Source organism: Leptonychotes weddellii, chromosome 3 (assembly GCF_054177405.1).
Source record: "Leptonychotes weddellii isolate Sample4059 chromosome 3, ASM5417740v2, whole genome shotgun sequence".
NCBI lineage: Eukaryota > Metazoa > Chordata > Mammalia > Carnivora > Phocidae > Leptonychotes > Leptonychotes weddellii.
In genome coordinates this window covers 35,617,832-35,633,123 of record NC_138371.1, presented here as the reverse complement: position 1 = coordinate 35,633,123, position 15,292 = coordinate 35,617,832, and the positions used below count along the sequence as shown (strand labels likewise).

The following is a 15,292-nucleotide window of genomic DNA, read 5'->3' as shown; positions in this document are numbered from 1 at the left end:
TTTTTTTTTTAATGAGAAAAGCTCATTATAAAATTGTCATTGGTAAGGTGCTCCAAATTAAATGGCTCTAAAAAAATAGCTCTTAATAAAATATTCAAAAGTCAAATCTGGGTTATTCAAAAATAGATTTTATATTTTATGGATTATCTAGGCTGATTTCTGTCTTCTTCAGTTCATGGAAGTTTTATTGCTCTGGCCCAGTGGGGGAAGGAAAATGAGAAGATGAAATTCATCAACATTATGAGAAGTTTGTAGAATAGTATATTTTGCAGTAAAGTATAGATAATTCTGGGCCACCTAACAGTTTTCTAAGAATCTGTTATAACTTCTGGGTCTAATATTTGATATTCATGATGTTTTCTACAGGTTTAAAAACAATCTGAAAAGGCCTAAATGTACAACAGAAACACAGACTACAGTTTAAAATAAAGTTTTTGGTTAAGCCTATGAATTATTCTCCAAACGTGTCCTGCCAATTAACCATATTTGCTTTAATGTGATTTGCTATTAAGGGACATCACTCCTGGCTGATCTTGCACAGGTCTCTTCACTTTGGGAACCTCAGCTTCTTCATCTGTAAAATGAAACTGAAAACATGAAATCATTTATTCAGACAATAGCTATGGAGTGCTCACACAATTCCTGTGAGTCAGGCACCTCACCGGCCCATGGGTACAAAGGGAGAATAGGAACACATGAAACAGGCCTGCTATCATCAAAGAGCTGACCGTCTACTGGGGAAATGCACCTGACAATAACATCATGATCGGGTAGTTAGTCCAGGGAAGGTGTGTTAAAAATGTAGTGGGAGCAGAGAAGAAGCAGAGCTGAGGTCTGATGAGAGGAATTCTGAGAGAGTCAATTGAGTACATGAGAGAGACAAGCACATGAGCGGGCCAGGGGTGCGCTTGCCAGTGAATGGAGAGAACGTGCAAGAGAGGAGAGGTGTCAGAGGCCAGGGATCTAAAAGTTGCTCAGGGTTACTGAAAAGTCAAGAACAAGGAGCAGAGGAGGTAGAAGATGAGGCCAGACAAGTAGACAAGGGGAAAATCACAAACCATCTTACATGTAGGACACCAGAAAAGGTGAGAGTTATTGAATGTTCGAGGGAGGACTCTGGGCACAATCCTTAGGTGAGTTGGAGTGTGTGAAGGCACACTTCACTGAGGGAGCTTGGATGTTAAACAATAAAAATAACTCAAAAGAGTACTATAAACTGTATAAGACAAACACTTTTTATTAATGGTCGTTTGTGGGCAATAGATAAGAATTTTCACCCTTGCAAAGTCAAGAAATGATACCCTATCGAGCCAGTATGGATACCATCTTCTGCTAAAATTGATGGCATGAGAAAGCTTAAGTATCTGACCCATGAAACAGAGGAGCTGACGATACTATGGAAGAAGCTGAAATGTACGCATTTCCAGAAAATGAAAATAATTTAAAATATCTATGATGCCAACCTTCAGGCCTTCTTGATATTGTTCTGTTTTCTCCTTAATGATTTTCCTGTGCTCATCAAAAACTTCATCCATTCTTCCATACCACTGGAACACATTATTATTTAGCCTTATGTCTGCTGGAGAAAAGTTTGTGCACTCAATGAGGAAAGCGAGGCAGTTTTTAGAATCCACCAATCTCTGGCCCAGTTCAACCATGTCAGTTGTCTCTACTTTCTGAATATAAGCCTGCAGGAAGACAAAAATTGCAAATGGCATACTAAGGTACAGCTCAAGTCAAAACATAGGCTGTGGAGACACTATGCATAAAGATGCCTGAATCTGCACAGACTTGTTGGAAATGTAGACTTTTGGTTCAAGAGAGGAGACTGCAGCACAGCTTCCTTGTCATCAGTCCCAAGCACCTCTACACAACAGCAGTGGGAAAAAATAGAAAATACTAAACAACACATAAGAAGCACTGGAAAACCAGAGAAGAATGTTATGCGTTTCTGGGAGTGACGAAGCCGGGTGATATCATGTATTCTTTCACAGTAGCATTTTGGGGTACCTACTAATGCCCCACCTCCAGTGCCTGACACTTTGCCAGGTGCTGGCAATTCCGCATGATAACCAACAGACCAGAGTTTTGCCCTTATAGACTTGTTGGGGGAGACAAGTATTAGTCGAATCACCACCGTAACAAACGTCAAATTGCAAACTTGCAGCAGACATCAGGGCTACAACACTTTCTTTAATTACAAAAAGTAAAATATAGCTATAGGCAAAGTTAACAAGAAGTGTGCTAAATCTGTATGAGGAAAACTGTAATACTTCACTGAAGGACATTTTAAAAGTTCTGAATAAATGTGGAAATATATGTTACGATGTAATATTCTCAAGACGTAGATTCTCCTCCAGGAAGTCTATAAAACCAATGCAATTTCAATCAAAATTGCAATGGCATTTTAAAAAACAAAATTTGTCATAATTCTGAAAGCCTCTGAAATAGTAAATACTTAAGAGTAGCAAAGATAATCATGGAAAAAAAATGATAGAGACTAGCCAAATATGAAAATATAATTTATAAAGGTACAGTTATTTAAACAGTTCTTGTTCTGTCCCAGGAATAGAAGAGGGAGAAGAACAGAGATCAGAACTAGATCCATGTACATGTGGAAATTTAGTGTTGAAAAGATGCATTTAAAATCAGGAGTGAAATGACAGATCATTTAATAAATCATATTAGAGTAATTAGCTATTGATCTTGGAAATATAAAGAAGGTATATTGTTAAGTGAATAAAGCAACTTGCAGCAGAGTAATGATTTTTTTTTGCAAAAACAAATCTGTGGGGGGGGTGGTGAATGCACAAGTGTATGTATGTATATGTGTGTGCACATAAGCACATGCAGACACGTGCGCGTGTACACGTACATATACACATAGAGCGCTCTCAAAGCTCTTCTGGTACATGTTAATTTATATACCTGAATAATATAAATGTTGAAGGAAACCTGCTTCCCCATTGAAAAATAAGACTAGCAATTACTTGTAACTACTTATATTCACCTTCCCTATTGTATATCCTACACCTCCCTGTCTATGAAGTAAATGCTTCTTTTATGTTTTTAAAAGTCTGATCTTCATTTCTCTGACTTTCTTCATCTCTCTTTCTAGTGTTATTTATACTTAATACTGTATATATGTTTGGAAAAAGCAGAATTCATACTAAAAAAAATCATTACTCTAAAGAAAGGAATTATGGAAAAAGATAAACTTGTTTTTTTACTTTGTACAATCCCATATTGTTTAAAATTTTACTTTTGTAATTAAAAAGGAAAAAACCAACATTGTCTAAAAGCCTTTCATTAATAAATCATTCTAACAAGACTTAATATTATGCTACAAATCCAAACAAATAAGATGGGAACCATGGTGGTTTCCACAAGTAACAAAATGTCTAACTGAAAATATATTTGTATAATTTGGTTAATCAGATTTCTGTTTAGTCAAACGACTGGATTTTTATTTCCCCAACTGATAATAAATGACTGATTTTGGTATTGAATAAATTGAGAAGTTATTTTGCCCTTGTGTGACTAAATTTTTTAAGATGCAGAAATTTTTTTTTAGATTTTATTTATTTATTTGAGAGAGAGAATGAGAGAGAGAGAGAGAGAGAGCACATGAGAAGGGGGAGGGTCAGAGGGAGAAGTGGACTCCCCGCTGAGCAGGGAGCCCGATGTGGGACTCGATCCTGGGACTCCAGGATCATGACCTGAGCCGAAGGCAGTTGCTTAACCAACTGAGCCACCCAGGAACCCTAGATGCAGAAATATTTTAAATACCAGTTAAATGAATCCTATTTGCTAATTTCTGTTACAAGTCGCTATGAACAATAGAAATTCACACTAAATAACTCCAAATTTGTAAATATTTCCAGTGATGGAAATAAATGACACTCTTCATACTTGATATTCATTTTTCCAAAGGAATATACAGTTATGGAATTCTCCAGCTACTTTATAATCATCCATGATCAAAGCATCACTTGACATCCTACAACAACTATATAAAATATAAATATAAAATATTTAAAATCTTCTAATATAAAATATAAAAATCTTCTAAGAGAGATCATATTTATATGTGTATCTCAGATACACACAAACACATACACACATAAATTCACATGCTAACAACCCCAATACAAGTACAAATACTGTAAAGAAATAGAATTCTTTTAGTTAAAGCCTGATATGTAAAGTTGGTTCTAATGATTTAAAAAAACTTCTTTAAACGACTAAAGAATATACATAAGCATTTGCACTTCTTTTGTAATTTCTTGCTTATATAAAGTTTTGAATTATTTTACATGTTTTTCTGGGTTTGCTTAAATATTTTAAAATCTAAAAAGAAAAGATTCTAATTTCGATCTTGGGAATGCTGGATGGAAAAGGGGGATTAAGTCCTATAAAAGCTTGTTGTTATAAGATTGAAAAAGGAATAAAATAAAATGGTGATTAGCTAGTTGTTTTATACTCTTTTACTCACCATTAGGCAGACTTCAAGCACAGAAGGAACATGAAAAATGATTAAAGTGAGACTTAGCTAATATTTTTAACACCATAAATCCTATGCTCAAAACATATTTTGGCAAACTACCACAGAAAATTTTAATGTATAACAAAAACAGCTTATAAAAAACAAATTATTAAAGATTAAATATTTGATAAAAAAATTAAGGATGACCACATATCTCATGTTGCCCAAGACAGTCCTGGTTTATGCCTGCTAGCATGGTAATATTAATAGTGTTCTCAAAAATATCAGTAGACGATTACACGAACAGCGCCCATATTTCACCTCTCCCAGTATCCATACCCTGTGGCATCTTCTCATGCTGTGGCCATGTGACTTGCTTTGGTCAATGAGATGTTAACTAATGTGATGCACAGAGACACTTGAAAAGTATTTGTGCACCTGGGCTTGATTTTGTGTCTCTACCATGCCATGAGAACATGCCCAGTGAGCCTGCTGGAATTTAAGAGACAAGTGGAGCAGAGTCAAATTATCCAACTGAGAACTAGCTGACCCAGTTGAGTGAGTGACCCAACTGTGACCAGAACCAGCCAGGAGTACCCAGCCTGAATCACCAAACTGTAGACTCATGAGCTAAGAATAACAAAACAAAATGTTATTTTAAGCCTCTTTTAACTTTTAGAATGATTTGTTATTGTATTATCATGTTGATAACTAACTGATAACGGCTGGGGAAACAATTAACTTACACACATACGACTATAAAGTTTATAAACAATACCTTCATTTCCATTAGTTCTGCTGTATTTGGAGGAGTGCTAAGAGCTTTTTCAGCTATCTTCTCAAATTCATCACATAATCTGAAACACCAGAGAAAATCAATTTTATGCAATTAAATTGTATTCCTAAATATATTCTTATATACTATTTAAATGTGCCAGTATGTGAAAAATAAAGTAAGATGATCTTATCTATATGACATCTAAAGAAATAAAAGCAAATTTTTGCCCATACTGATTCATTCAATACACATTTAATGATCATCTCTTACATTCCCAATTATAATATTAAGTGGCAGAGATAGAGAAATGAAGATATAATAATGACTCTCAAGCAGTTCATATTCCTGTATAGAAGACAGGGCCATAAATAATCACTTCCAACCTAGAATTTTAGGGGCTCTACCAGAGATTTAGTTAAGACAGCACCAAAAAAGTAGTACTAAATAAGAGAGTGATTAACTCTACTTGTGGGGAATGGTTAACATGGGCCTCTATACTCAGAAACTTCTGCTAATAGGCAAATATTTCCTACTCATTTGGGTTTGGGCCCATATAATGAACTTACTGTGAGATTAAAAAAATAAAAGTGGTAGAAGCTAAAAAAGTCCAGACAAAACATGTAGAAATTTCTTCAAGAAGATTGACTGTGATGGGGCACCTAGGGGGCTCAGTCAATTAAGCCTCTGACTCTTGATTTTGGCTCAGGTCATGATGTCAGGTCGTGAGATCAAGCCTCCCACCTCAGGCTCCCCACTGGGCATGGAGCCTGCTTAAGATTCTCCCTCTCCCTACCCTCTCTTTCTTTAAAAAAAAAAAAAGAAGAAGAAAAAGAAGGAAGAAGGAGGAGGAGGAGGGAGAAGAAAGAAGAAGGAAGAAGAAGAAAGAAGAATGGCTGTGAGGTGAAGGAAAAAAGCATGGTTGTGAGTTTGGGTTGAAGTGGGAGGTGGAAGATGGAAGAGGGTTCTGAACATGGTTATGAGTTTGAGAGACAGAATCCACAGCAGAAGAGAGATTTATAGTGAGATCCAGAGGAGACAGGTGACTGGTAGAACCAGCTCCAGAAGAATGGGAGGCAATAGGGTTGAGCCCATAGGCAGAGAGAACTTTGAATGGTGTGACAGACTCTTGCCCGAAAATGTGGGGAGAGGAATGAAGGGTTCACACAGAGGTGAGTTGAGGCATGGAGGGGCAAGAAGTTGAGGCACGCATTTCTGATGGGTCCTCTAATATTCCTGATATGTCCTTTGTACATCCAGTGAGTGTGCTGAGAAGCACAATTAGGAGAAAGAGGGAAAAAGTAGAATCAGCACGAGCTCAGAGGGCAGTTAGGAGGCAGGGAAAATAGCTATGAAATTAGAATAAATATTTCATTCAGCATGAAAAGCTACAAGTAAAAGACATTTTCACTATTCTTCCAGAACTTTTAGAGGAAAAGGTGCTTTTACAGTTGAATATAGGATTCTGGTTCCTAGAAAAGCTATGCAAGTACTCTCCTGCTTCAGCCTTATCCCTCACTCCTCTTTCCTCACCGTGTCTGTGAAAGCAACACAGATCAGTCCCAGTTCTTAAAATAACACCATGCCATTTTCACACCTCACACCTTTCTACATGCTACTTTTTCTACCTGGAATTCTTTTATTTACATTGTTCACCTGGTAGACTCCCACTACTCATCCTCTAAAATGAATTCACATATCCTCTTCCTCTTTGTAGCTTTCCCTGATTTTCCCCACTTGCCCAACCTCCACCGTGAAAGAAATTAATCATGTCCTTCTCTGTTTTATGTCTGTGGCTCACTACAGTATTTACTGAGGCCTACTATAATTTACTGGTTTGTATGTCTATTTCCCCTTAAGACTGTAACTTTCTTCAGCAGTTATATTCATATTTAGAGTATAAGCACCTACTGTTGTGCCTATTACAAGCTTCCTTCAGGCTTTTATACAGCCTGAATATTCTTTTTAATGATTTATTTTTCCTGTAGTACCATAACCATTACAAAATTTCTGATTATGTGGGGGGATTTCCCATGTAACTTGTAACAGAAAAGAGGTTCCCAGAACAACACTAACACCAGTTATTGAAAGACTAGTTCAACCTCTTTCCTAAATAAATGCAGGTATTCTGCTTTACACCTTAGCATTCTGAGTTTACTTAACATGAGCCAGTTTTCCTCAAAATCTCCAGGTTAGTCAACAAATAAGTTTTTAGTTAAGACAACAAGTTATCAGGGCCTTGAGGAATAATCACAGTGAGTCAAGTTCAAAATTTGAGGATCCATTAGGACCCAGGACAACTACTGGGTATAATCCACTTTGAAAATCCATGTTGTGTACTGATTATACAAACTTAAAACTTAAAACCTTAGTGATGTTAGAGAACGCCCATCTGACTTGTGCAAACAAAATTGCAAACACATTTTAATACCACCTTATATCAGGCAATCGGGAAGGTGCATTTGTGGTGAAAAACTAATAATAATCATAAAATAACAAAGCCAAGTAGAAATAAGTTTGGCATTATCTTCTTGGAGGGTCATTGATGACACTGTTCTAATCAGTAACTTTATTTGAATGACAATTGATTCTAACATCCCCCTGAAAAAAAAATAATCAGTATCACAAAAATACCTTGTATTTACTTCCTGATGATCTCGGAACATTTTAGCTATAAGTTTTCCACAGATAATTTCTGCTCGCTTCACCAAAGCTCTGATTAATTCCTCACAGCGCATTTCAAACATTCCTAAACGAACAGTCTGCAACATTAAGTATGAAAAGTTTAATGAACAGGAAAATAAAAGGTTCCCACAATTTTGCCTTTCTCACAATATTGGGGTTTTTTTTGTATGTGATCTAACAAGATTCGGGGGGTGTGTGTGTGTGTTTAATATGATGCAGGAAGGATTTTCTAAACACTCATTTGTATTTTACAACCATCTGCTGGGTAAATCTCCTTCAAGAGTTTGTTATCTTGGAAGCCAACTGTATTTCAGGGCAACAATGGACATAAGATTAAAAAAATAAAAATAAAATAAATAAAATTAAAAAATGGACATAAGAACTTTGGAGAATCGAGTTATTGCTAAATCAAGAGTGGGGGATTTAAATGTTATATCTGCTCTGTACAAAACAGTAATGCATGTTTAGGGTGGAAATTTTGGAAACTGTAAAAAAGGACAAACAAAAATCTTAAATTACCAGTCTCCTACTGAACAGAAGTAATCACATTTTGGTGTAATTACCATACTTTCCGAAGGATTTATAAACACTAAAGCAAAAAAAAAATTAAGTTCTTGGAATTTTTGAGGGGTTAATTTATATAAAGTACTTACAAGTCAGGCCTGAAGTACTAGACTTTCATCTCTATGAGGACAAGAACCCTGTTTTGTCTACTTCCATATATCCTGGGCTTCCCACAATGTTTGGCTCATGGAAAGGCAACAAATACTTTCCCTGTTGACAGTAACGGTCTGATTCTTTCACTGTATGGTCTAAAGACACATCCTAATAAAACTGGGAAAAGATCATTAGTTACAAAGAACAGTAGTACAAAACAGATCGTTTACCTTTCTAGATGTGTACTGTATCTCCTCTATTAGTTTTTGGTATTTGCGAATTTCTTGTATTATTTTCTCATAGCTATGATTTTCTTCAAGGAAAGCATCAACATCTTGCTCAGCTTTTTTGGTGATCAGAAAGTCATACTTGTCATAGAGTCTGAGGTGTTCGGTAGGTGCCACGCTCTCTCTCATTATTACTTCCTTCACCTTTTCTTTGTGGGCTTTGACAATTTCACTCAGAATTACTGGCTTCAAGGTTGTTGGTTTAGACTTACTTTCCTAAGCAAAGGGAAAAATAATGGTCATTTTAAAAAATAAATTAAGGTAGCCATATCATTTATCTTTGTAAAAATGCCAATCTTACCATATATATATATCTTCACAAGGTCTTTTTGATTTTTTTAAAAAGATTTTATTTATTTATTTGTCAGAGGGAGCACAAGCAGGGGGAGCAGGCAAAGGGAGAGGAAGAAGCAGACTCCCCACTGAGCAGGGAGCCCGATGTGGGTCTCAATCCCAAGATCCTGGGATCATGACCTGAGCTGAAGGCAGATGCTTAACTGACTGAGTCACACAGGTGCCCCTCTTTGTGATTTTCTACTCTATAGAAAGATACTCAGTCTAATGGCAGTATATTGAATATCTAAGTTTCATGTAATTTTTTTTTCCTTCAAGGCTACCTAGTTGTGTTTTGTTTTTCTGTATGGATGAAAGAACTGTCACTTGAAAATACACAGAAAATAAGAGAATATAAAAACACCAAAATCCACATTTTATTTGTGCAATTGTATATGCTAGCTTTATAAGGTAGTGCTTGCATTGTACTTTATTTTTAAAAAGCCAGCTCAATGTCATATCATCATATTCTTCAATCACAGTACTTTTTCACCTTGACGAGTAATCTATCTAGAACAAAGAAAGATTGTTTACTCATTCACTGACCTTTGATCTTTGATTCTGTGAACAGCAACTTGAGCAGACTAAAATCCCTGGTTACAAAATGTGCATTCTGCTATCACCATTAGAATAATGGATCAGATAACAATTTTTAATAAGCAAACAAATCTCAACAGCTTGTCTCCTCTTCAAATAAGAGGGCAAGTAAATGTGCCTACATGGTTTATTATCTTGAATCATGTTACACTTAAAAATATATATGCTCTACCTTTCATTCAGAAGAAGGGATTTTTCACTCTAACAAACAAAAATATGATCCGTGGTGGATATTCTACAGCATTCACTAGATAATATCAAAGTATTCCTTAGAGAACTATAATTTATTCAGGTATCCAGGGTGCATTTGCCTGCTATGGCCCCTAGGGGGATTTTAGGAAATCGTAAAGCTTAGAACTAGACGCTTCTTGAGAACATTAGAGAATCACACCCACACCACTACCACCTCATCCCTGGGCTCAGAAGATGCCTGGTGCCATTTTTTCTGGGGAGAGGGGGACTTTGAAATAAAGCAATCTATATGGGATGTACTGTATGCAATGTAATTATTGGATTAAAGCAAAGCTCATTAATATTCATTATACAATGTTTTTAAAGCATATTAACAGCTTGCCTAATGTCTACAATCTATAGGTCTATCTTTCTAAACATAACTGGGTACCAATACATCAGAACTATATTAGAAAGTATACTTTTGATGTGAATTCTAATCAGTTCCTATTAAGAGTTAAGGGAAATGATATTTTGAATGAGACAACTCAAGTGTTTGAAAGTCTATCAAAATAGATCATGAGATGGTGATATGCTTGGACTCACAGCATCTTAGCCCCTTGCAGGTTTGCCTTCCATGGGGAAAAAATGTATTTTAATTTCACTTTCAGTTTCTATCAAAGATTGTGATAAGAACGGCTCTACGAACTCCACTTCTGCAGTTGCTGTCAAAGGTCATTGAAATCACGTTCAGTCATCTTACTCGAAGTACCTTCTATATCACTCCTTTCCAAACCTAACTGATTACAGCAAAATATCCCTAGATGATTCTGGCAACCTATTTCTGAGAACCAACTATCATTGTGAATCCACATCTCTAGGGGCAAGAGGTGGTGGTGGTGGATTTGTATTTTTAAAATGTCACCAGGTGATGCTAACATGTAGGATTTCAGAACTATTACCCCATGTATAATGCCCCATGTAAGACTTCTCTCTCAAAATCTGATACCAGGAAGAAGACCTGAGCAGTTTAAATTAACTGCTTAATCCCAGTTAAAACTTGTCATATATCCCTCTTCACTTTAGAAACCAGGAAACTTAGAGCCATATTTTATAACCATTAAATCAAAGCAACTGTATTCATTCAAATGACAGTAATACTTTTCTCCACTCAGAGCATGCCTGGTAACTCTTATTAACTTGTTCTATTTGTCTGTTTCATAAGCTCATGCAGATCATTCTTGAAAAAAAGGCAGGGTATGCCTGGAGAAAGATGCAAGAGCTGAACTGAAATTAAACAAAGGCCAAAGTAAACCACATTTCTCCAGAGACTTCTATTTATGGCAATATGAGGAATACATAACCTGAAAATAACTATTTAGTTCAAAACACATAAGTATGCTGGGAAAAAATGCCTAATATAACTTTTATAATACATAGCTAAGGAAGCAAAATAATAGGGAAAGTCTAGGGGCCAAACATGAGGGGACACATGAGTTGAGAGGTAATTATGTGCAGAAGTGAGCAGCTGCCCTAGAGACTGCTGATCCCTGGTGGCCTAAGCTTTGCTTTAATGAGTCTCTAGCAAGGTGGGCCTCTGTGCAGGGGAGGGGTGTGGGATGGCAGAACGGCTGTTAGGAAACAAAGCTTCAAGCCTGAGCAGGGAGGGAAGTCATAATGGCTACACCCACAGAAAGCCAAGAAGACAAAGGTGACACAAAATTTCAGAATGCTGAAAGGTGACAGTACCTCTGAATGAGGGAGCAAAAGTAAGGGAAATATCCTGTTTTGACCCTGTTTTTCAGTGGAGGAGAAAAAAGGCAGTCACCTTAAGAATTTGTGGCCACCAGCTTGTTCTCATGCAGATTTGGGTAAGCATTCACACTGCCAGTGTTGTCCACAAAATCCTCCGCAAGAAGTTTATTAAAAAATGGTCCTTGGTCTGGAGAGGCCTCCAGAGTAACTGTCAGGAGAATATGCAAGTTCTGGAGGAACCAACTTAAATTAAGGCCTTAAGGACTTCCCTGCATGAAGTTCTTACATGTATAAGCCCATAATAATAAAGGAAAAACACCCACAGAAATAAACCACCATGAGCAAGAGTCAGATCAGCAAATGGAGAAGTAAAAGAGTAATGAATATATAACTAGGTACAAGAGACAATCAAAAATGACAAGTCCTATTCAACAAAGAACTTAATGGAATTCCTAGAAAATAAAAATAAAAAAAATTAGAAGCTCTATGATGAAGATAATATCCTCACAATGGATAATTTCACAATCACAGTGTTGAATAAAATAAAACAGGTCACTGATTATAAGATGACTCCACATATATACAAAGACATGGAAAAACTAAATGGAAATTGTTTAGGGATATGCAGACAGGTAGTAAATCTAAAAAATTTCAGATTAATAACTACAAAATTCAAGATCGTGATTCTTTTGCTAGAAGGTAGAAGGAGAGGAATGTGAACAGGGAAGGGCAGTAGGGAGCAAGAAGAGCTTAAGGGTATCAGTAATATTCCATTTCTCTAGTTAGATTCTAAGTACACAGGGGTAACTTTATTACCACTTAAAACTACACAGTAGTCTGGATGCTTTCTTGTACATGAAATATTTGTGAACTATTTTAAAAATAAAAAGGATGGGATGTCTGGGTGGCACAGTCGGTTAAGCAGCCAACTCTTGGTTTCAGCTCAGGTTATGATCTTGTGGTCGTGAGATCAAGCCCAATTTTGGGCTCTGTGCTCAAGATAGACTCTGCTTCAGATTCTCTCTTCCTCTCCCTCCCCCTCTGCCCATCCCCAGCTCACACGCACACATGCTCTCTCTAAAATAATATTTTTAAAAAATAAAATAAAAAGGAATTAAGAAAGCTACTGGTTTGACTTACAAAGCTTGAAAACCTTTTAAGTTAAGGAATAATCAGACATGCTCAATCTGTATACTAGCCTGCAGTAACTGCTGTTGAAATAGCAAAGCAGAGCTTTGCTAAATTAATGGCCAGAGAGAGAAGGGAAGTAGAGTCTGTGATATGAGAGTACAAAGACACTACTGCTTATGGAAGAAGGTATATGAGAAGAGTAATCAACGGAAGGACAGTTTGAGAGAGCTAGAGAAGTATAAGGGAGGTCTACAGCATGGTGTGAATGCTATAGCAAACACTCATTGACTGCCTTAAACCTGACCACAACTTTAATTCCTTCCCTTAAGAAAAATTTCAGTCCAATGGAAGACTAGCCTAAGAAACTAGGTATACTGTAATGGGAAAACAGTATTTTTTTAATTAAAAGTTTCTTATAAGCCAATGTTACCAGGCCATTTATATTCTGCAAAGCATAGGATGCAGGTCTACGCCTTTTAGAATTTGTTTGAAATGAATATCATCATGAAAATGCAAGCAATCAAAATACCCTTGATACTTACCCACTTGGAATACAATTTTGTCTCAACTCTTGGCACAAAACTGACAGCCTTAATCATGGTATCATAAACATTTAGAAGGATGTCTATATAGTCACTGAACTCAGGTTCAAACTTAATGGTGTCATTTTCAAGAATCAGCCTCATGATGAAACCTGGATGTTCGAAAGCTCTAACAGAATCCTGCAAAAAAATGTACACATGTATGTGAATATATATATGAATTGGGAGAGACTAAGCAGTGCAGTGGTCCCAATTAGAACTCATGGGAACTCACCTTTCCTCTTATGCCCTAGACAGTTAAGCCAATGAGGAGCTCTACTAAAAAGAGCAAGAACAATTCCCAGTTAGATGTGTTGGTATCTAGTATCCACCGAGCCTACAGATCAACCAGAGGGTCAAGGTTCCAGAAAAAGGAGGATGTGCACAGCAGTGGGGCTCTGGAGTCATGCAAGCAAGAGCCCAAGAAAGTATTCAAATTCCCAGTCCCAGCCCACACTCTAACAGGACCTTCTTCTGGAAAGACACGAGTTCCTTGCAGAAACCTTCCCCAGCCGTCATGACCCAAATTGCCCAATGAGAAGAGTTTTGACTTCTCTTCACTAATCCTCACCAACGTGATGATACTCACATATCTTGAATATTCAGGTTGATACTAAGTGTTTTTAAATAGGTAAGTGATCTAAAGATATACTTCCTTCTCTTCCACTGCTAAAGGTTCTTTTTTTTTTTTTATCTTTTTCCTCTTGAAAATAAATTAGTAGATGAATATTGGTGTAACGGCACCATACTTACTGACGGTTGTGCTATTAAGTCTGTGAAATCCTGCATGGAGACCAAAGTGAGTTCTTGCAGCTGTAAAGTCATAAGCGTAGCAGCGCAGTTGAAAAAAGATTCCAATTTGACACTGCTGTCACCAGTTGGCAATTGCTTTTTTTTATTACCTTGGTAATAAATATTCTGAACTTCTGGAAACCACCTTGAAAGCACAAAAGACTTTTAAAAGTTAATACTTCCAGTGAATCACGCCTTTTACATTAAGCATTAACAGTAACTTCTGGACATCCAAAGGTCTTCATTGAGAGCTCTATGGCTGACTGACATTATCCACCCTCTGAACTGTAAGCACTAGCATATTTCACTTTTTCTAGGAAAAGAAATTTTAATCACGGCCAATAGAAGATGACTCAACAATGTGATGCTGTGAGGAAAAGAAAACAAACATAAATCTAACTCCTGAAACTATGCTTTCTGTACTTTTTGAATAAAAATTTATTGGATATTACAAAATACTACTCACCAGTCTTCAAAATGTTCTTTAGGGAATGGATTTGTTAGTTTAAAGCTAAAATGTAAATAGCTGATTAAACCAAGAGAGAACTTCCTTGGTTTAACCCACTTGGTACTTTAAGCTATTCTGTTTCACAATGACTTGAAAGCAAGACAAATCAATAAAATCAAGTGTATTATTTTCTTATTTCCCTTAATGTGAAATCCTGAAAGAATGGCTGATTTAAAACAAAGTTTCAAATGTGTATGTATCCTTGTAATAAAAGGAAAACAGTAAATTCACATATAGATACATAATAAGTCAAGTTTTCAGTTTATAAAACCACTAACACCACAAAATTAAGGAATACTCATACCTCTTTCATAAGAGATAATATATTTTTTAAAAAACAGAGTCCATATACTTTCAGGAGTTGCCTGAATGCTTCAAGAAAGATCTAAATTTTAAATATATGTATTCATTTAACAAATATGTGTTTAGTGTCTATGTGCTAGGAACAGTGTCATGGGAGATATAAAAAGATATGACATCACCCCTTATCTCTTATAATAACAAAGGCAATGTGTCACAGCAGAAAAACAGTCT

At 36.3% G+C, this 15,292-nt stretch overlaps 1 protein-coding gene across 1 annotated transcript in view; it reads right to left on the bottom strand.

The window, feature by feature from the left end:
• Positions 1–15,292, bottom strand: part of DNAH7 (dynein axonemal heavy chain 7) — a 260,241-nt gene that overhangs the window by 194,961 nt on the left and 49,988 nt on the right. The window contains exons 12-17 of the mRNA XM_081815321.1: positions 14,212–14,395; positions 13,420–13,599; positions 8,834–9,106; positions 7,896–8,023; positions 5,265–5,343; positions 1,464–1,688 (exon numbers count right to left, since the gene is read on the bottom strand). Of these exons, the coding sequence (XP_081671447.1) occupies positions 1,464–1,688; positions 5,265–5,343; positions 7,896–8,023; positions 8,834–9,106; positions 13,420–13,599; positions 14,212–14,395 (1,069 nt within the window). The remainder of the gene's footprint in view (positions 1–1,463; positions 1,689–5,264; positions 5,344–7,895; positions 8,024–8,833; positions 9,107–13,419; positions 13,600–14,211; positions 14,396–15,292) is intronic.